At 41.4% G+C, this 21,252-nt stretch overlaps 1 protein-coding gene across 1 annotated transcript in view; it reads left to right on the top strand.

Annotated features, from left to right (window-relative positions):
- Positions 1 to 16,768, top strand: part of LOC115415981 (glutamate receptor ionotropic, delta-1-like) — an 83,081-nt gene extending 66,313 nt beyond the window's left edge. The window contains exons 12-13 of the mRNA XM_030129661.1: positions 3,876 to 4,116; positions 15,539 to 16,768. Of these exons, the coding sequence (XP_029985521.1) occupies positions 3,876 to 4,116; positions 15,539 to 16,012 (715 nt within the window). The 3' untranslated portion in view covers positions 16,013 to 16,768. The remainder of the gene's footprint in view (positions 1 to 3,875; positions 4,117 to 15,538) is intronic.
- Positions 16,769 to 21,252: the final 4,484 nt, after the last annotated feature.

The raw sequence follows: 21,252 nt of genomic DNA, 5'->3' as shown, positions 1-21,252 counted from the left end.
TTGAGCTCAGAACCCATTATCTGCACATGCTAATACGTGGAGCCATCAGCGCCGCGGTCCCTCCGTCCCCCGGTTTCATTTGATAATCCTCACATTAATAACCTCACACACTTTGGTACTCCTGCTGTTCATTTGTGCTGTAAAACTATTTTGTCCTGAGGGTGTTTTTTTTAGGGGGGGGCTGCAGCACGCTGACCTTCAACATGTTCACGCAGGCTTGAGCTGATTAAACCCAGCAAATTGGTCTGATTTTACTGCAGTAAAAGCAGATTGTACATCTGTGGAGTTGGTTTAATGAAGGCCATCATTCTGCACAACCAGGCAGCAGTAGAAACACAACACAACAGACAACGCAACGCACAACAGACGACAACAAAACAGAAGACGCAACAAAACAGACCACACAACAAAACAGAACACGCAACAAAACAGAACACGCAACAAAACAGACCACGCAACAAAACAGACAACGCAACAAAACAGAAGATGCAACAAAACAGACCACACAACAAAACAGACCACACAACAAAACAGACCACGCAACAAAACAGACCACGCAACAAAACAGACCACGCAACAAAACAGACAACGCAACAAAACAGAAGATGCAACAAAACAGGCCACGCAACAAAACAGAAGACGCAACGAAATAGAAGACGCAACGAAACAGACCATGCAACAAAGCAGACCACACAATAAAACAGACCACACAACAAAACAGACCACGCAATAAAACAGAAGACACAACAAAACAGACCATGCAACAAAACAGAAAACGCAAAACAGACCACGCAACAAAACAGACCACGCAATAAAACAGACCACGCAACAAAACAGACAACGCAACAAAACAGAAAACGCAACAAAACAGACCACGCAACAAAACAGACCACGCAACAAAACAGAAAACGTGACAAAACAGACCACGCAACAAAACAGACGATGCAACAAAACAGACGATGCAACAAAACAGACGATGCAACAGACGACACAATGCAAAACAAGACCATGCAATGCATAAGGCACCAAAAATAGACGATGCAACGCAAAACAGATGATGCAACAAAAGAGGCGACACAACAAAACAGACCATGCAACACACAATGCACCAAAAACAGACGCTTACACAGATTGATCTCATGAAATAGTGTTGTATGTCACACCAGTTCTTTTGTCATTTGGCGTGTTATGTAATGGCAGTTGATCGTGACAATTTACGCCAAGATCTCCCAGTCACATAACCCCTAACCCCTAACAGTACCCCTAACCCCTAACCCCAACCCTCAGTTTTCTGTATTTGATGCATTAGTTCATGTTGGGTGTGGCTTAATAACAGCATGAACTTACATGTGGAATGGTTTTAATTCGTACAGAAAACAGGCCAATTAAAGGTGGTGTGTATATTTTTGTGAGTCATGATATCACGTTGCATTTATGGACAGATGCCGCCAAAACGCCATAAACTGGACACAACGCCCCCTAGGACAGGGAGGTCAAAGGTCAAGTTCTAATAGGATCTTAAACAGTAAATAATAATAACCTAGAAATAAACTCAAATACAAACTTTACTCAAAGTTTCAATGGCGTGAAACTGTTTCCATCTACAAACTGTCCTGAAAATATTGTCTTTATTTATTCCTATTCTTATTCTACCGCTTTTTTTTTCTTTTTTTTAAGTGCATGGCATTTAACAAGGTCACAAACAGTATTTCAGTTCTCTGTATGTTCTGTACATTTAGTGAATCTGAGAATCAATCCCTAAAAAAAAGTGACATGAATAACCTGAAATGTCTTATTATAAATCAGTGTAATTGGATCAATATTCAGCCTCAGTTTATCATTTATAGATGTTTATTATAACGTACAGATACAGTGGATCTCCAAATACACACGACTAAAGATTGGTCCAATTACACTGATTTACATAAAGACATTTAAGATTTGTTATATTTTACTGTTAAAGGATAGTTTGTAAATATAAACATTTTCATATAATTTTACGTTTTTGCACTAAAACAAACAGTAAAGTTTATATTTGTCATTATTTATAGTTTATCATGTTCTTATTTTCCTGGTTCTGATCCACTTTAGAACCTGAAAATCCTTTATTCAATTCAATTCAATTCAACTTTATTTGTATAGCCCAATATCACAACAAGGTTATCTCAAAGGGCTTTACAGAGTCAGTTAGAGTAAACAACAGTCAAATGAACAGCAAGAAGATGAGTAGTGTCCAGGGCATCCCCCGTCCTTAGACCCTCCTTCTCGGCAAGGAAAAACTCAAACCCAGTGGGAAAAGGGAGAAACCTCGGGGAGAACCACAGTGAAGGAGAGATCCACTCCCATGGACGGACAGGCTATAGATGCACCAGGACTGATGGACGTCCATTTGCAGATGTAGTTCTAGTCTACAAGGATGCAGTAGGGTGGGCACATGGGGGGTCCGTCCCGCTGGATGAGACAGGCAGGGGCGAGGAGGCCCATCCACAGTGGTGAGGCCGAGGACGTCCATCCAGACAGGTGGGGGAGGGGGTCAGGACACAGGACAGGGCAGGACACAGATGGGTCAGCGCAGATCCTGCCATCATTGGCTCCCAAGTGGTTACAACTGAAAAAGTAGCCACTCCCCCGGAGGGGAGTGGGGAAAGGGGACATCGGGTGAATAGCACTGCACAAACTAAGTTGGCTTTATGTTAATGTCTTCTGTGTCCTTTTTACATTTGGTACCAAACCCCGACTAGAGCCTTTTGGGCCCGGTTCTGGTCCACGGGCCGTATGCTGGACACCCCCACCCCGCTCGACATAAATAGTTCAGGGACATGTGGGCGTGGCCTGCAGCACCCCCTGCTGTGGGATGTTTCTGAATGTCAGGTTTAATTCCATGTTCTGTTAATGTCATTTTCAGGCTGAACATTGATTAGCGTCACTAACATCGTCACGGCGACGATAATGTTTCAATAATAGAATTAGAGGCAAGTGCAGATCAGAGGCTTTTCTGGGTTTTTCTGCTGCGTCGTCTTTTATTATAAGAATATTAATGGATTAGATTATACAGCACTTTTCTGTTTTACACTTGAAGGCATCGTGTGGATTTAATGACAGAAATCTATGGTGAAGTCATGTGGCCTGCGTCTTCAACTGGATTAAAGTGGGTTTAGTTTTAGATTCTCATCCTGTTTATTTCTCTTTTGTTTAATTATCTTCATCATTTAAACAAACCTGAATAAAATCCCTGAATTCTATGAATCCATTCCAGTTCACCTTCCATTAACAGTCATTTATCAGATAAATATTCAGTTTTCATTTCCACTTTCAGTTCAGTGTGAATTATTTTTTTTTTACTGCACTTCAATTTTTCATATTTTATTCTTTTTAATGTGATTAATTCACAAAAACTAAATACAGTTTATTAGTTTTCTTGTAAAATCTTGTATTTTTATTTCAAATAACTCTTTTCCACATAATTTTAACAGTTTAAAGCAGAATAATAGTGATATTTACAGTTTATCTGTGATGAACTTGAATGTCTCATTAGTTTTAGTTGAAATAATGTTTTAGATTGACTTTAGTTTTCTTGATTAAATGGTGTCATTTAGTACAATGTTGTTTCATTAACATATAATTATCATATTATTCTGTCTGTTCTGAGTCTGTTGTGGGTCTGTTGCGGGTCTATTAGTGCATTGTATTACAGATTTCTTCCTGAATTCTAACTCTTCTTTTGTGAATCATCTTGTATTTCCATAAATGTGCAGATGACAGATCTCTGTTGCAGAGTTGTTGTTTTTTTTTACTTTGAACTCTATTTAAATGACTGACAAAAGCTGCTGAAGCTGTTTTAAAGTGTGGCTGTTGTGTTTTCCGTTGGTCTCCAGGATCCTGGAGCTGCAGGAGAAGGGCGACCTGGACGTGCTGAAGCAGAAGTGGTGGCCTCGGACCGGACGCTGCGACCTCCACGTCCACGCCAGCGCACACCCTGACGGACGCTCCCTCAAACTGCACAGCTTCGCCGGTATCTTCTGCATCCTGGCGGCCGGGCTGCTGCTGGCCTGCCTTGTGGCCGGCCTGGAGGCGTGGTGGAACGGCAACCGCTGCCGCCAGGAGACGCCCAAAGAGGTGACCGAGCACAGGGCCCGACGGACGGGCCCCCGGGGGGAGGACACTGCCACACTCTACTTTAAGGATCCAACCGCAGACGCCAGCCCCGACTTAGTGGAGCTGCAGTACACGCAGCTGTAGAGAAGGGGGGGCACCCAGGTGTAGAGGGGGGGTTAGGACGGGAGGGGGAGGGGCAAACAGACACTTCAGTCCAGGTCACACATTGAAATCAAATTTGGTCCCCTCCATTTTTTCTTTTGCTCGTCCATCGATTCACTCACCTCGTCTTTAACCTGAACACAACATCTGTTTCTGTGATGCATTCACTGAACCACGGAAAGTCCAGCTCAGACCAAAGACCAGCACCACACCAGCTGGAAAAAGAACTAACTTAGATGAATTTAAAAACACTCAAACTACAGACAGATCTCATGAAATGCTGTTGTATGTCACAGCAGTTCTTATGGTGGTTAGCGTTTTGTACGTACACATTTTTGACCTTTCGCATGTTATTCAACGCCATTTGATCTCGTTTCAATTTACGTCAACATCTCCGGTTCACATAACCCTAACCCTCAGTGCGTGGTATTTTTCGCATCCATTCATGTTGGACAGGGGGTTAATAACAGCGTGAACATACATGTGGAAAGCTTAAAATACGTACAGATAACAGGCCAATAGAGGGTATGCACATACGACACTTCCCCCCTGAGCCACGCCCCTTTAATTCAGACCGTCCCCTGCTGGTCCACAGCAGTAGTATCTGTGTTGGATAAAGGACTGGATCTGAACTAGACTCAGTAAATCTGCTCAGTCCCAGTAGATCATGCATATATTCACTGGGGTCAGTCCACGCTCTACTGGAAATGACCTTTGGATCAGCTGGTTCTGGGCCCTAGTTTTGGAGCCTTTGGATCAGCTGGTTCTGGGCCCTAGTTTTGGACCCTGGTTGTCAGTCCTGATGAAACCATGTATATTTGTTTCAGGTCCAAATAGCACTGATCCCCTCCCCCCTGGATCAGGTCTGGATCCTCCGTTTGTGTCCACATGTCAGTGTTCATGGACCACTTGTTCTTTGGTAGCTCGTACAGATCCATGTCCAGTCCAACTGTCCTTCATTTAATTTCAGATTTCACATGTTCCCTTTTCTCTGGCTGTGTTTACTGCTATACTCCGTCATGTTGAACAGGTTGGTTTAAGACACTCAGTCTGACTGAAAGGGGCGTGGCCTGGGGGGGAAGTGACATATGTGCATACTAGAGCCCAACCGATATGGGATTTTTGGGGCCGATACCGATATTGGGGGCTAAAAAAAGCCAATATCCAATATGTCAGCTGATATCTGAAATAAGAACACTGATCTACACAGGATATAATAATCTTATATGTATGTAAACTATACAATCACAAAAATAATTAAAGCAAAAAATATGACTGACCACACAATGATGTTTTCACTCACAAATTTGGATGTGTCTGCCTCACGGCACTACAACTGCCCATGTGGACTAAGGACTAAACTGAGCATGTGCAGAGTGAATTAGGTGAGTCCTAAGTTGTTCCTGATTGGAACAGTAGCAAGAGTTACAACTGTCCCTGGTCTCCCCTACACTATAAATACCCAGGCGTGCCTGCAGAATGAAACTGTGAGGTAGACAGGAAGTGCATGGACATGGGTTTGTGGGGGTGGGGGGGGGGGTGGAATACTTAATGGGACAGGGGGTCCGTGATTTTTTTTTTTTTTTTGGGAGGGGGGGGGGTTTAGTTAGCAGTCCATCCATGTCCGAGCGCGTGGTAGCGGTCCGTAATTTTTGCCGGGGGGTGTCAGAGCGTGGGGATCCTTGTTGGGGGGGGAGGGGTAGCTCCGTGATGTGATTGTGTGTCGGGGTGATAGCGTCATTGTCCAAGCAGGAGTGAAAGTGAAACTAACTCACTTTACTTTTCGTCTGACTCTCTGGGCAGCACACACACACACACACACATGCAGGAGCAGCGAGCAACAGAATCTCCGCGCAGCACAAAACTTAATACATCGGCTACATATTGGCCGATGTTGATTAATCAGTGAAACACTATAATCGCTCTAGTGCATACCCTCTATACACAATACTTTTAATTTGTGTTGTCTGTACACATTATGAGCTTTCCTCGTGTGCATTCACGCTGCGTCAAATACAAATACTGAGGGTTAGAGTTAGGCCATCAGATGACGTTGAATAACACGTTAAAGGTCTTAAATGCGTCTGTATAACGCTCCAAATACATAAGAAGTGGTGTGACGTACAACAGCACTTATTCAGATCAGTCTTAACATCCTAAACTTTGGTCTGACCTGGGCTTAAAGACCAACCCTGGGACTAACAAAGCCCTGGTTCTCGGCCCACCCGGGGTCAGAGGGTTTGCCCTGCATGCCCCCTCCCAGACTATGATAATTAATTCCCACAGTGGCAGCTCCATAACCATTCAAGTGCTCTGTATTGAATTATTGTTCTAAAGTCATTTTCTACAGCGAGGCGTTGGTAATTTCCTGCACCCGAGGGTTCTGAAAGGAGATTATAATTAGCAGGAGAACGAGGCTGTCGAAGCGCAGACGGAGAACGCTGTCGACTACACACACACTGTCTTAACACTTTTGGACATGTTCCATTTTAATGTGAAATCCTGATGAGACGTCGAGAGACGAGTCATTTATCTTGTGGAGGAGAACCTTAAAGTGCAGCTCACACTGGGTTTTCATATAAAAGATGACATTTTCACAGTCGGCTCCAATCAGGGGCTGTTGTTCCTAATAGACACCAACTGACTGGATTCAACCGTACAGACGTTAATTCAACATCACACTAATTAATGAAACCCAGGACAAACCCAGTTCTACCTACAGATTAAAGAACAAAAGAACTGCATGAACAAATAACGAAGCACAATGAGTCCAAAGACGCATCTAATTAACATCAATTAACAGTCCTTAAACGAACCCCACACAAAGAACAGGGTCGGAGCGAAAATCAGTGAAGTTTAGATTTGAACTAAAGTTTATACACGTGATTCTACAAAAAAAAACTTTTATGAGATTAAAGTCGTAATATTTTGAAAATCATGTTGCAATATTGCAATAAAAAGTCCTCATTTCTAAATATTAAGCCTTAATCCTTGTTGATGACAGTTTCCAGTTACAGCGAACGCTACAAACGAAGCAACAACTTTCACTTCTGTTGGAGCGGACGACGAATGCTAATGTAATGATGGTAGGTGGGGCTAATAGGCTCAGTATTTGGTCTTTGTACGTAAACCCCAAATGAAAGTAGAATTTCACAGAATGTTCCAGTTCTACATTATCAGACCAGTGGGTACGACTGTATTCTGGAAATTAGGATATTTTTCCTCCTGTATTTAAATTATGACATTATTCTCATAATATTACGACTTTATTCTTATAAAATTATGACTGTTTGTGTTGTACTTTATTCTCATAAAATTACGGGTTTTATCTCAATAATTTACGACTTTATTTTCGTAGTAAGTGTTTTTATTTCCTTCTGTGGCTCTGATACGATGTCATAAATGCACCACATGGAGGCGCCGTTACGACACCTGAACACAACACTTACCTCCGACCAGCACTCAGTCCTACCTCAGAACCACACCGAGCGACAGGAAGTGGGCGTCACCGAGCGACAGGAAGTGGGCGTCAGTCATGTGACGGGACCGTGACGGGTTTTGACGTGGATCCATAAACTAAAGTGTGAGCAGCTGGTTGAAAGGGGGCGTGGCCCTGTAGATCTGTCCCTCCATCCTGGTCCATGTGTCCGTCTGATTGCAGATTATATGTCAATGTGGACAGACGTGTCTTCTGTTTCCTGTCCTTCTCTCCATCTCTCCTCCTGTCGTTTTGATTCACTCTTGCCTGTCTATGATCTCGTGCAGGTTACTAAGGATTACAGACTGGGAAGGGTTTCTGGTCCATTGACATATAATGACATTACAAGTGCTTCATCGGAGGGCAGGAGGGACATTTGGACAGACAGAGAGAGAGGCTGGGATGAAGCAGAAGCTATTGACACAGGTCAGAATAGACCTCTATACAACTATCAACCCTAAAACCCACCCCTACAGAATATCAGCTCACCCCCCTGGGTACAGCCACACCCACCTACGCCTTCTCAGCCTCGATGCTGGGAAGGCGTTTGATTGGCTGGACTGGCAGGTTCTGAACAGATGAAACCTTTATCGATTGGTTCACAGTACTGTATAAAACTCCCACTTCCAGAGTACGTGATAATGGTCGTATTTCAGACGGTTTTCCATTAAAAAGAGGAACACGTCAAGGATGTTTCCTGTCCCCGATTCTGTTCCCTATAAGTATCAAACCTTTAGTAGAATTAATCAGGACTAAACCATTGATACTTGGTTTGTCGGCCAATACTAAAGAGCACAAGTTATCATTATACACAGATGATGTCATTTTATATATTAGGAATCCAAGCAGATCTGTACTTTTTTTTCCACAATATTTTATTGGTATTTAAGGTTTATTATGAAACTAAACAAAGTGAATAATAATATACATAAAGAACATGAATCACAACAACACCCATTCACACCACGTAGACTTGCGCAAATATATATATATATATATATATATATATATATATATATATATATATATATATATTTCTTATGAACATGTATACATATATGTAGAACTAAAATTCAAATACAGCAGTCATGATGATAAAAAATAAAACTAATAATTTGGATTACATGTCCCTATTTTCCAGATACCATAATGCTCATATACGGTTTCCATAATTGTATAAATTCCTCCAGTTTTCCTTTGGTCATATCCATCAGTCTTTGCAGTCCGATGGTTCTTTTATCCATTAGAAGGTTCTTCCATGTTCTTCCAGTTCAAATCCACAGTTCTCCTGTTATACAACAGTCCACAGTCCAACGCTTCAGTTTATTTCTTAGTTTGTGTAAAACACTCTGGATATATTCCCAGTTTTTACTAAATTTGGATATATTCACAGTTTACAAAGTTTAGCACAAACTGAATCTTGCTGTTAAACCCCTCAGACGTACAGTTGATGGCCTCCTTCCAGAACCTTTGTATCTTTGGACGCTCTTGTAGACAGTGAATAAGAGTTCCCTTATGATCGATTATATGTTCCATCTATCAGGAATCTGAGTGGACAGATGTAGTTCTGTACTTTTAAAATGTTTCAAAGGCTTTAGGTCTCAGGTTATAAAGTCAATGAGTCAAAATCTGAATCCATGATGACGAAGGGGGTGTGGCCTTCAGAGTTATTGGAAAAGGTCCAATATAACTGGTCATTTCAAGGGTTTTGATATTTGGGAATTTCTCCAGATGCTTCTCAACTGTATAATCTAAATTATGGGAAATGAATTGAATGGATATAAAAGGACCTGGAAAGATGGGAAATACTGGCCCCTCCCCTTTTTTCCTTTTATCGCTGTTTTTGTCTGATTCCAGTAACTAAATTTAAAAAGACAAAAAATTATTTCTTCTGTGATTTGGCAACAAAAAAAGCCCAGAATCCAATCTATACACTTGACTAGTAATGAAGTACATGACGGCTTAAATGTCCCTAATTTGAAATGATACGATTGGTCAGCTGAAGTAGGCGGGGCCGTTGAGTGGTTAAAGCCGAATAAAGAAATGGCATGTTTGACTTTAAAGTCCACGCCCTGGAGTTCCACTATAAGCATCAGCATTTTGTTCAAAGGGGAAATGGACAAGGACTAAAATGTCAGATATCTGGATGAAGACCCACCCCTCTCCAGTGGGCGGGGCTTCAGTCCACAGTCACCCATGTGCCTCCTCCTGTTTCCTATGAAAAACAGATTATAGATGAAACACATGGAAATATAGAAAGAGAAAAAAAACTATGAAGTCAGCACAGTCACATAACAAAAACATTTACTAATTCCTAAAAACTGAGGACATAAATGGATTCACTGAGGTTAAAGAGGTAATCCATTAAAATCTGTACATTTTTAATTTGTTATATTTTGTTTTTAAGTGAAACTCCTGCTTAAATACATCCAGGTTTACACAGTTTTAAGTCTTACTTTGAGTTTAAGTCGACTGCCTTAGTAACATCAAACTTTTACTAAATAATAAATAGTGATTTTTTTTTTTTTAATTTCCAAACTGCAAAAATATAACAAATCTATTTCCTTCCAAAAACTGGACAGAGTTCAGTAAATAAATCTAAAAATCAAACCAAAAAAGGGGACAAAAATGCAGTATGTGAGAGGTGGAAAAAAAGTAAATATCTAGCCATTTGTCCTAATTTGTTGTCAAAAACGCTTCATAATTTCTTAAAGGTTTTAACCAGGAGGAGATGCAAAATACTAATTAAACTAATTAATATAATACATGGCAACAGTGTTTCTATGGAGTTAAATACTGGTTTTGAATCCAAAAATTGGGGAAAATATCACAATTTAAATGTTTTTGTATTAATTGTGGTGATTTGGACAAAAGTAAAAACGCAAAAAATATATATATCATGAAAGATGTCTTTCCTCAGGCAGTATCTGACCTGAGTTATGGAAACAAAACTGTTATTTATACATGTAAATAATCAAAGTCAGATCTAATAACCTTTAATGAACTTGAACATCGTCACTGATTTGGACCAAAGTTCACCTCAGGACACTGAAGAACGTCGCACTTCACAAACAGGTTTGTCCTGAACATCAGAGTTAAAGCCAGTCATTAGTGATTCCAGCTCATTAATTACCTTCTCACTCTGAAGAATCCATTTTCTTATCAGAAAATTGATCAACTGTGCAGCGTCCGAACAGGAGCTTTTAACTGCTATTGATTCAATGGTGGCTTTCCCTCTTTGCAGATGACACAATAATTAACGTTGTAAACGAGGCACCGATTGTGAACCCTCCTGATTCCCATAATGCCTTTGTGTTCCTTCTGGCTCTGCTTTGTGTGAGTGCATCTCATCAGCGCTGACCTTTGACCCCGCTGTCACTCAATCAGGATAATTAAAGGTCACAGCATCCAGTGACTAACGAGGGAACGTCCGGACGAGTTCGGTGCCTTTTAATCCAATAATCAATACGATGTCACAGCCTTTTACGAACTGAGAACACTCAACGAGAACAAACCTGTGGATGAGGAACCAGGGTTTAGCTGGTTCAACTGATTGAACTAGTTCAGTTAGTTGAACTAGTTCAGCTGGTTCATGTAGTTCAACTGGAAGCTCATATTTGTTTATTGATGGTTTGTTTATTGACAGTTCACCTCCATCTCCTTCAACCCTTTAAAACTGGATCTGTTAAAAATTAGCCACAAAATTCTGGGGGTTTTTTTGTTTGTTTTTTTAAATTGAAATGTTGATTAGCCCTCTTAACATATTCTGAAAACTTTTTTTGTGATATCATTTTATTCATGACATGTTTTGTATCCCTTTTAATACATTTGGTGTTTTTGGCAACTTTTTGCTCAAAACAACGTAAACTTTAGCAGCAAAAATACATTTTACCAGTGACATTTTAAAAATATAAAACATTTCAGGTAGTTTTACTTTTTTAAATAAAACTTTTTACAGCCTTTTTATTTCCATTGAATGGCACCATGATTTTGATATTTTTTAATTTTCAACCAAATAACAATATAAATGTTTTTCTTAATGTAGCTTTTTGAAAATTACCAAAGACTTTCCTACAAAATGTGAGTTGGATGATTTAATGTTAGTGGCCATTTTGAAAAAGCCTCTCCAGTGGTTATAGTGACATAATCCACCAGGGGGCAGAAAAAACATATGGGGTTGAATATAACAGGTTTTTAATCAAAGTATTGATCTTACTGATTAGATAAAGGTCTGAGAACCTGGTGTAGCAAATATGACACAAATGGTTTCAAAGGGTTAATTGAAAACATACACTATTTAATCCCAATAATAAGGTCCATTCTAGAGTCTGAAAAATAAAAATAACAGGATGAAAACTGAATCTACATGTGACCTACAAGAACAGAACAATTATGTCGATAATCTGAAATATCAGTAAAACTATTAAAGTTAAAGGTCTGAAGATAAACTGACAGAAGCCTCGTATGTCAACCATCAAAACATCTTCAAATCATTCATTGGTGTTTGCCATGGAAGCTAAAAGCAGCGTCTTCACTCCTGAAAATTACAATCATTTCATTTTTACATCAGCTGATCATTACGATAACAGTATAACAACAGTGGGATAAGCCGAACCCTAATTAACAGGTTTAATAATTAACAGGTCATTGATCAGAACCAACACCATCATCAGTAAAACAACATTAAAGAGTCAAAGTAAATGTTCAAACCGAACATCGACGACTGAAGAACAAAACTAGCATCAAAGAAAGTAAAAAAATAAATAAATACAATCGAGTATTATGGCCACGTAAGAAAATAACACCTGTCTCTACGAGAATGAAGTTGAAAAATATCAAGATAAAACCTGTAACTTTATGAGAATGAAGCCAAATACAAAAAGAGTTAGAATTTTACATGAATTAAGTTGTAATATTACGAGAATAACGTCGTAATTTAAAAACAGGTGTAAAAAATGCCATAATTTACCAGAATACAGTCGTACCCACTGGTCTGATAATGGAGAACTGAGAACATTTTCTGAGGTTCTACTTTCATTTGGGGTTTACGCACAAAGGCCAAATACTGAGCCTGTTAGCCCCGCCCACCAAATACTGAGCCTGTTAGCCCCGCCCACCATCAACACATTAGCGTTAGTCGAAGGACTTTGAAGACAGCTCGCACATGTTGGGGTTTGTTTCGTCATAGAAACTGAACAGATCTGGAGTAAATTACCTCTTTAGTGGAGGAGGAACTGACCGACTTTTAATTGCTTTATTGCGAATTTATTTTCAAAATATTATGACTGTAATCTCATAAAAGTATGACATTTTTGTTAAATTACGAGCTTTTTGTATCTACGACTTTATTCTCAATATTACGGCTTTATTCTTGAAACATTACCACTTTATTCTCGTAGTGACGAGTGTTTTTATTTTTCCGATGTGGCGCTAATACGCCGTCATACTAAACAACTAGAATAAGTCAAAAAGTCAGACATCTGTAACCATAGAAACGAGAAAAACTAGAGTGTGAACCTTCAGGAATAAGACGGGTTCAGTTAAAGACTCATCGAACATCGGATAAAACCAAGAAACGACCACGACGTCGTCCTTGAGCATCGACTGTAAACGCAGTCTTTAACCCTTCGGTGTCAGTCACATTAACACCGACAGCCCATAATATGCACTGGGTCCTGGTGATGTCACAGCGTTTTACAGTTAGTTTTTAACCTTTTTAAGTTTTTTTTCTATTTCATGAACTTGATCCATAAACAAAAATACCAAATACTCAATAACTGTCATAATTTAACCCTTTAAATGACAGGTTTGTAACAGAAACAAACCATAGTTTCAATCATTGAATCAATTGAAGTTTAATTTTGAATTATTTTATTAGTTCCTCCTGTCATCTGTCAGTGATTCACACCAACGCTGGTTCATATTCTTATTGTTTTTGGTTCTAGGGCAGATATTAAATGTTAAATGTGTCAGTGTGTATTTTTACTCACTTGGTAGAAGGGTGTTAGTGTACGAATTTAACACTGTTTATTATGGGATGGATTTAATGGATGGATCAGAATTTAAACAATCAGACAAAAATGAACAACTGTTGAATTCAAATAATCTGAGCTTTAAGAACAGGAAGTGGAAAGTGTGTTTAATACACTCACCTGGACAACAGAGGGTTAATAAACCTAAAGCCTGTGGCACGGTAGGTCATATGACCGTAACCCCGCCCCTTATGACATTGTGGATGACTCCAGTGTAGGTGTGTTTTTATGTTACCATGACGACTAACCTCAAGTCCAGGTGAATCCAGGGTCCGTTGGGAAGCGACGGTGGGTTCAGGTTAGGGTTTCATATTCGATCCATGTCCGCAGCGGCGTCTTTGACCTCTGCGTGACCCTTTAGACCAACGCCCACCTGTGGAAGAACAGGAAACACCCACCTGTCCGTTAATGCATGGGCGGAGCTAAAGCGGCGGCCATGTTTCTTTTAAACATAGAAACACAAGGTCACATGACCAGCGGCGTTCAGACACGAGCAGATGATGGTTCAGACCCAAACATCGGCCTCGTACGATGAAACCGGTGCCGTTCAGAAGGGTCTGTGAACCAGATCCAGATCCATCCAGAACAGGTTTAGACCCAGGTACAGCGTAGACCAGAGGACACACGTTAACAGGACATTCATCAAACACATCAACAATATTCAGTCTGTTCTCAGATCACAGATAAACAACAACAGCTGTGTCTTTAACGGCGTAAACACGGTCAACATTAACCCTTAAAGCCTCCGTTAACGGTAAAATCCTGTTGTTTTACGTCAGTCCTCCATGATCAAAGTCCATCAGATCCATCATTACCTTCTGTCTTTAGTTCATGGTTTGAGCGCCTCCTAGTGTCTGAAATGACCCACTGTCACTTTAACAATAGAACAGAATAATAATCAAATATTAATATAATTCAATCTAATATCAAAGTAAATGTTCTGTTAATGTTGCTGTTGTTTTATTTCATGGTTTTTAATTCATTATTTTCAGTTTTCTTTAAATTTTATTGTAAATATCAATAATAACAAATGTACAACAACTGGATTGGACTCATCATCACCTTCATCTTCACCATCATCTTCATAATTTCTGAGCTGATGATGTAAAAATCTTCAATCTGTTTCATTAATGGTCAATATTCACTGATCAATAACCCACAGATCAGTGTTGGACTTTTTTCATCTTCTACAGTAGTTCAACTCACATCACATCCATTGGACAGATTTCCCATCATGCCGTTCTGCTCAGGTTCAGTTTTTGATGAAGCAACATTAACAGAAACCACTCCAGGTCAGACCACATCAGACCGGTTGGACTGGTTCCAGACCGGTTCAGTGGTTTCATTTCCAGCACCAACAGAACCGTATTGTTGATGTTTCCTGGTTCTGGTGGTTCTGGTGGTTCTGACAGATCCAGGTCACAAATTGAACTGGATCGTATGAGTCCAGTCCACGTTGACTTTGAACCCGGTTCTGTTTGTGTCCAGACATCTTTAATCCTCACTGGCCAAGTTTGATTTCAAGGCGTAGATTGAGTCCAGTTGGTTCTGTTGGTGTGACCCGAGTCCACGTGGGCTCTGGACCTACTGGTACCGGGTCGGGTCGGAGGGCGGCGGGCGGGCCGGTCTATTTCCTGGCATGCTGGTTGGTTCAGTGGTTGCATGGACCTGAATCAGTCTGAGAAACCGGCCCATCGCCAATCTCAGCCTCTGTGTCCCTCCCCCTCCCCTTTGTCTCCGCCCCCTCCCCCTCCCCCTCCTCCTCTTATAGGACAAGGAGGTGAATCTGGAACAGGTGCACCGTCGTATGAACAGTCTTTTGGACGAGGACTTGGCCCACAAGCAGATCCCCGGCCCCTCTATCGAGATCTCTGCGCTGGACATCGGTACCATGGCGCCGGGCCAGGCCTCGCTGGTCCCGGGCCCGGAGTCCGTTCGGGACTACCCCCCCTCGGCGCTCGCTGTGACCACCTTCCTACCGGGGGAGGGGATGCCGCCTCCCCCTCTTCCCCACCCTCACCATGGGGGGACCCTAGGCAGGACGCTGCCCCCGGCACAGGGTCCTGGCAGCGCCACGTTGCCCCCCCACCACCCGCTCAGCGGCTCCATGTGCAAACACAGGGCCCCCAACGGGGGGCTGTTCCGACAGAGCCCTGGCAAGACCCCCATGCCCATGTCCTACCAGGCAGTCTCCGCAGGACCCATACCCGAAGCCATTGAGGCCACCCACAGTACATCCATATAGGACCGGGAGGCGTGGGGGCGTGGACTCTGGTCCAGTTTGGGATTGGGGGGGGGGGCAGAGAAAAATTATAGAAGATTTAAAAAAATAAAAAAAAAACAAACATGTAAATTAAAAAGATTTTGTATCTCACTACCTGTTCAGAGGAGACAGAGGGCGGTCCAGGGTCAGAGTCCAGATCCAGACCCAGGTCCAGGGTCAGAGGCCAGACCCAGGTCCAGGGTCAGAGTCCAGATCCAGACCCAGGTCCAGGGTCCTGTTCACAGTCTGGAGTCCTGGTCTCGGTCCTGGTCCCGGTCCCGGTCCTGGTTCCGGTCCCAGTCCTGGTCCCAGCCCTGGTCCCAGCCCTGGTCCTGGTGGACAGGTGTGGTTCTGCTCTTGTACATTTGTGTAAATACTCAGAGAACGCAGTGGGTTCAAGTGTATTTTGAATATTCTCAATTTTTGAAGTTGAGTTCAATAAAAAACCGACAAAACGAGATAAAAATCTATATATAACTGAAACGTTCTGACTGTTTGAATGGCTTTGTAAATTTTGTTCAATATGAAACAATGACGCGAAATTCATTGTGATTGTTTTCTAAGTGCCGAAATTAAACGATGTCTCTCCACAACTCATCGATGTAAACGACTACCCATGATGCACCGCTGTAGGGACATGTTACTGTTATGCACCTGTACGCCCCGATATAGAAGAAAACACACACCTGAGTTCTTTTCTATTCTATATATAATATACGTCTCTTTTTCCAATCAGAAGTCTACGCTCATTTTCTTACTTTGACTGTAAATCTGTATCCTTTGGGGGTGGGGTCAAGGGGGGCAGGGTGGGCGGGGCCAGTGGATTTTTATCTGGGTCATATTTTACAGCTGAGTGGGCGTGTTTTTATAGAACATTTCCTTTCATTTGGCGCCAAAACCGTCCAATCAGATGACTGCTGAGTTTTTGGTCCAAAACATAAACAGGATGTTGATTTGAATCCTGTTTTTATTTATGGGCGGAGCTAAAGAAACGAACAGGGTGGAGCTTAAAACTGATAAAACAAAGTTGTGCAAGAAAACAGTAGTGAGCGTTTTACAATCCATTAACATCACATGACATTAATTAACCATCTGTTCAGTAATTGTTTTCTGTGTTTTATGTCAGAAAAACAGTCGATTTATGAGAAAAAAGTGAAACTAATGAATAGAAACATTTAATTAAATGTCACATTTGAGGCTTCGTTAACAAAAGTTACACAAAATAACTAACGTTTGAAGAATTAAAAGATGATGAGCAGAGTTTGATTGAATTCATCAGATCATGATTTAATTAATATTTAAATCACAGATGGGAGTCGGTCACATGGTCACGTCTTTACCTCAAACAGAACCAGTCATGTTTGTTCGAGTTGAGTCACAGAAATATAAGAAAGTGGAAAACAAACTGAACTTTTATTTACGACAAACATCTAATCAAAGCCTGACAGACTGCACCTGAAAACATGACGTCTGTGTCCATGACTTTACGCTCCATGTGTTTTTATCGTACGTTTTGTCGCCTTCGTCCAGTTATTCTCTCCATCGTCGGTTTTATTTTGGACCAGACGTTCAGCAAATGCACGTCACCGACGTTTAATCTGAACAAAAACTAAACTAGACATGGGTTCATTTTATACCAGTCAGCGTCATTACCCATGATGCACCAGGGCTCTGTGGTCTGTGGGAAAAACACCGGACCAAACAGTAGCTCGGTCGCCATGGTTACGGTTCATGTAACGTCCATTCGTTGCAGAAGAAATGTTCGTTTATTTTCTGAATTTGACAGAAACGCAGACGTTGAGTTTGTAAAACAATTCAAATGTTTGAAAAGACGCAAGTGTTTTAATGGTTCAGACGAAAGTGTTGAATATTTGTTCTGTTGTTTTATTTCACTTGTGGCCTGAAAATACGACGCAAAGGTTCAAACTGAGTCCACACATTCACCACCATCATAATTTAAACACTGAAGGTGTGGTATTTGTAGTTTTTACAGTATCTATTTATGTTTAATCAGTTTCTGATGTTTTAATCAACATGATTCACTTTAAAACTAGTTTAAATGAATACAGTTGAATAGAAACCTGTTGAATCAAACATTTATTTACTGATCATAAATGTTAAACATTTGGAGTCAAACTGAACAGTTACATCCAGAGGCAGATTTAATATTATTTTAGTTGATTTAACTCCATTAATTTAATCAATAAAAAAAGAGAAATAAGAGCTTTGAAGAAGTTCTGACATAAAAACAGATGAAAACACAAATTATGTATTTAATGTGTTTAACTGAAAAAAACGACTTCATTTCAGTTCAATAAATCGATTATTTTTATTGTAACATCTTTGATTAATGTAAAATCTACATTTAGACTTTTAGTTCAGCTCAGTTTAATCTTTGTTGATTTAACTTTAAACTCTTTAACACTGAAAATATAAACACAAACTAAAACCTACGATGGACAAACTCACTTTAATGTCCTGAATTCAACCAGTGTTCCTTATATTTACCATCATTAACAGACTCTTATTCTGACTCTTGTTAAAGTGTGTGTGAGCTGACGGACTCTAAGTCCCAGAATTCCACAGTGTTTTGGAGGAATTTCAAACGTCTTTATCGTTTTATTTTCAGGCTCATGTTTCATGTTTACATTGATCTGATTAATCATCGTTGTGAGACTGAACCGGTTCGAGACAGAAGCAGAGTTTCATCCTGAACCTGTTCTGACCCTGACCTGGGGTCAAAGGTCAGAGGTCACAGTCATGTTCTGGGGTGGAAACAGGAGGAGTCTGGAAAAAGACCGACACAAGGAAACAGACGAACTGGAACCAGGACCCCGATGAGGACCTGACGGAGGTCACCGAGGGGTCACGGGGGGGTCACAGGGGGGTCACGGACAGTCGGAGCTGAGTCCACCACCGCCGTGGAAGGAGACCCTTATTTTATTTATGAATATGCTGCTTGGAGTTTCTTAATCTTTAATAAATAAATCTGGTTTTCAGGACGTGGATGAATGAAAACTGAATTATTGAAAATCACTTTTACTTTGAAACTGATTCAATTCACAAACACACGACTGAGTTTGATCCAGTTTCATCTTTTCTGTCGTTTTCAGACCTCAGTTCTATCTGTAATAGAACCGTCATTTATAAGAAGTAGTTTTTATTATGTTAGGATTATTATATTACGACTTTATTCTCTTTATATGAGGACTTTCTTCTCGTAGTGACAGGTGTTGTTTTCTTCTGTGGCCTTCAGACGCTGTCGTACATCCATTCCCTTCTATATTTCTATAGAATTCAACAGACTGGATGTGATGAGTGGTCGGTCAGTTCACAGTCAGTGTGTCTGTGGTTTTCCACTGAAGGTTGAAAGCTGTTGTTTGTTGGACACTGGCTTATTTGGGGGGGGGGGGGGGGGGGGGGCGCAGGTTATTCCACAGTGGACCTCCTACTACTGACAGTAGGTGTAGTCCAACGGTGGTCCATCTGAACGGCTCCTGTTCTACCTTCACTGTGGAACAAGTCCAGCAGTGGGGGCGGGGCCGAGGGGCGGAGCTATGTAGAACTTTATATAAAAGCAAACAGACTTCACATTTATAGAATTCTCAAACCATATACATTTATATTTGTCCAGTTTATGACAGCGATGAAAGAACGTTCAGGTTCTGACGCAAAGTCTGGAGGAAGAACCTGCTTTAACCCTTTCATTCACAGCGGACACTACAGTGACACATGTTCTACACATGTTCTACAGATGATCTACACATGTTCTACACAAGTTCTACACATATTCTACACGTTCTACACATGTTCTACAGATGATCTACACATGTTCTACAGATGTTCTACACATGTTCTACAGATGATCTACACACGTTCTACACATGTTCTACACATATTCTACACATGTTCTACAAATGTTCTGTGGGTTGTGGAGTTTCCGCTGTTTCCACGTCGTGTTTGTTTCATCCATTTGATCTCATACAGTTGAACTGCAGCTGCAGGAACCTCCACCTCCCACAATGAGCGTACGACAACGTTCAGCAGACGCCTGAGTGAACCTCCGGCCTCTGTCTGTAAACACATGGACTGTGTCTGCTGGAGTTCACTGAGAAACTGTTCATGAGCAAAGAGGTTCAGGTGAGGAACGACAGACTAAAGCATTCATGAAACTGAGGAGATGACTGAGGTTAGACACACTGAACTCAACACACACGTGTGTGTGTGTGTGTGTGTGTGTGTGTGTGTGTGTGTGTGTGAACCCAGTGTGTCCATCTGTCACTGATCCAACTCCATGGGTTTTTCTGGTGAATCACTGTTCCAGGTTTTCATTCATTTTTCTTCCCTTTGTTTATTACTTTGTTCATTTTGTTGCTTTTTCTACTTAATTTCATTCTATATTTTGTTTCTTTTTTACTGTTAATTATTTTTCTGTATGTTTTGTTAATATTTTGTCTTTATTGTTTTGAATATGTCAACACCTTTGTTGGCCCTCCTTTGGTCCTCTTTCACCTCCTTTGGTCCTCTTTCACCTCCTTTGGTCCTCTTTCACCTCCTTTGGTCCTCCTTTGGCCCTCTTTGGCCCTCTTTGGTCCTCTTTCACCTCCTTTGGTCCTCCTTTGGTCCTCTTTCACCTCCTTTGGTCCTCCTTTGGCCCTCTTTGGTCCTCTTTCACCTCCTTTGGTCCTCCTTTGGTCCTCTTTCACCTCCTTTGGTCCTCCTTTGGCCCTCTTTGGTCCTCTTTCACCTCCTTTGGTCCTCCTTTGGTCCTCTTTCACCTCCTTTGGTCCTCCTTTGGTCCTCTTTCACCTCCTTTGGTCCTCCTTTGGTCCTCTTTCACCTCCTTTGGTCCTCCTTTGGCCCTCTTTGGTCCTCTTTCACCTCCTTTGGTCCTCCTCCTCCTCAGTCAGACTGGATCAGTCCTGTCGTCCTCCATCCTCTGGTTTTAAACTCCAGACTTCAGCTCCACTGAATCCTCCGTCTCCACCAGTAACGGCTCCAACAGCTGACGGGTGTAAACGGTACCGTGGATGGACGGACAGACAGCTGAAGGACGGACAGACAGCTGAAGGATGGACAGACAGCTGAAGGACGGACAGACAGCTGAAGGACGGACAGACAGCTGAAGGATGGACAGACAGCTGAAGGACGGACAGACAGCTGAAGGACGGACAGACAGCTGAAGGATGGACGGACAGCTGACGTGTTGCCTGGAGACAGAC

The sequence above is a fragment of the Sphaeramia orbicularis genome, unplaced genomic scaffold (genome assembly GCF_902148855.1).
Source record: "Sphaeramia orbicularis unplaced genomic scaffold, fSphaOr1.1, whole genome shotgun sequence".
In the NCBI taxonomy this organism is placed as follows: domain Eukaryota; kingdom Metazoa; phylum Chordata; class Actinopteri; order Kurtiformes; family Apogonidae; genus Sphaeramia; species Sphaeramia orbicularis.
This window is presented reverse-complemented; position numbering and strand designations above follow the sequence as displayed.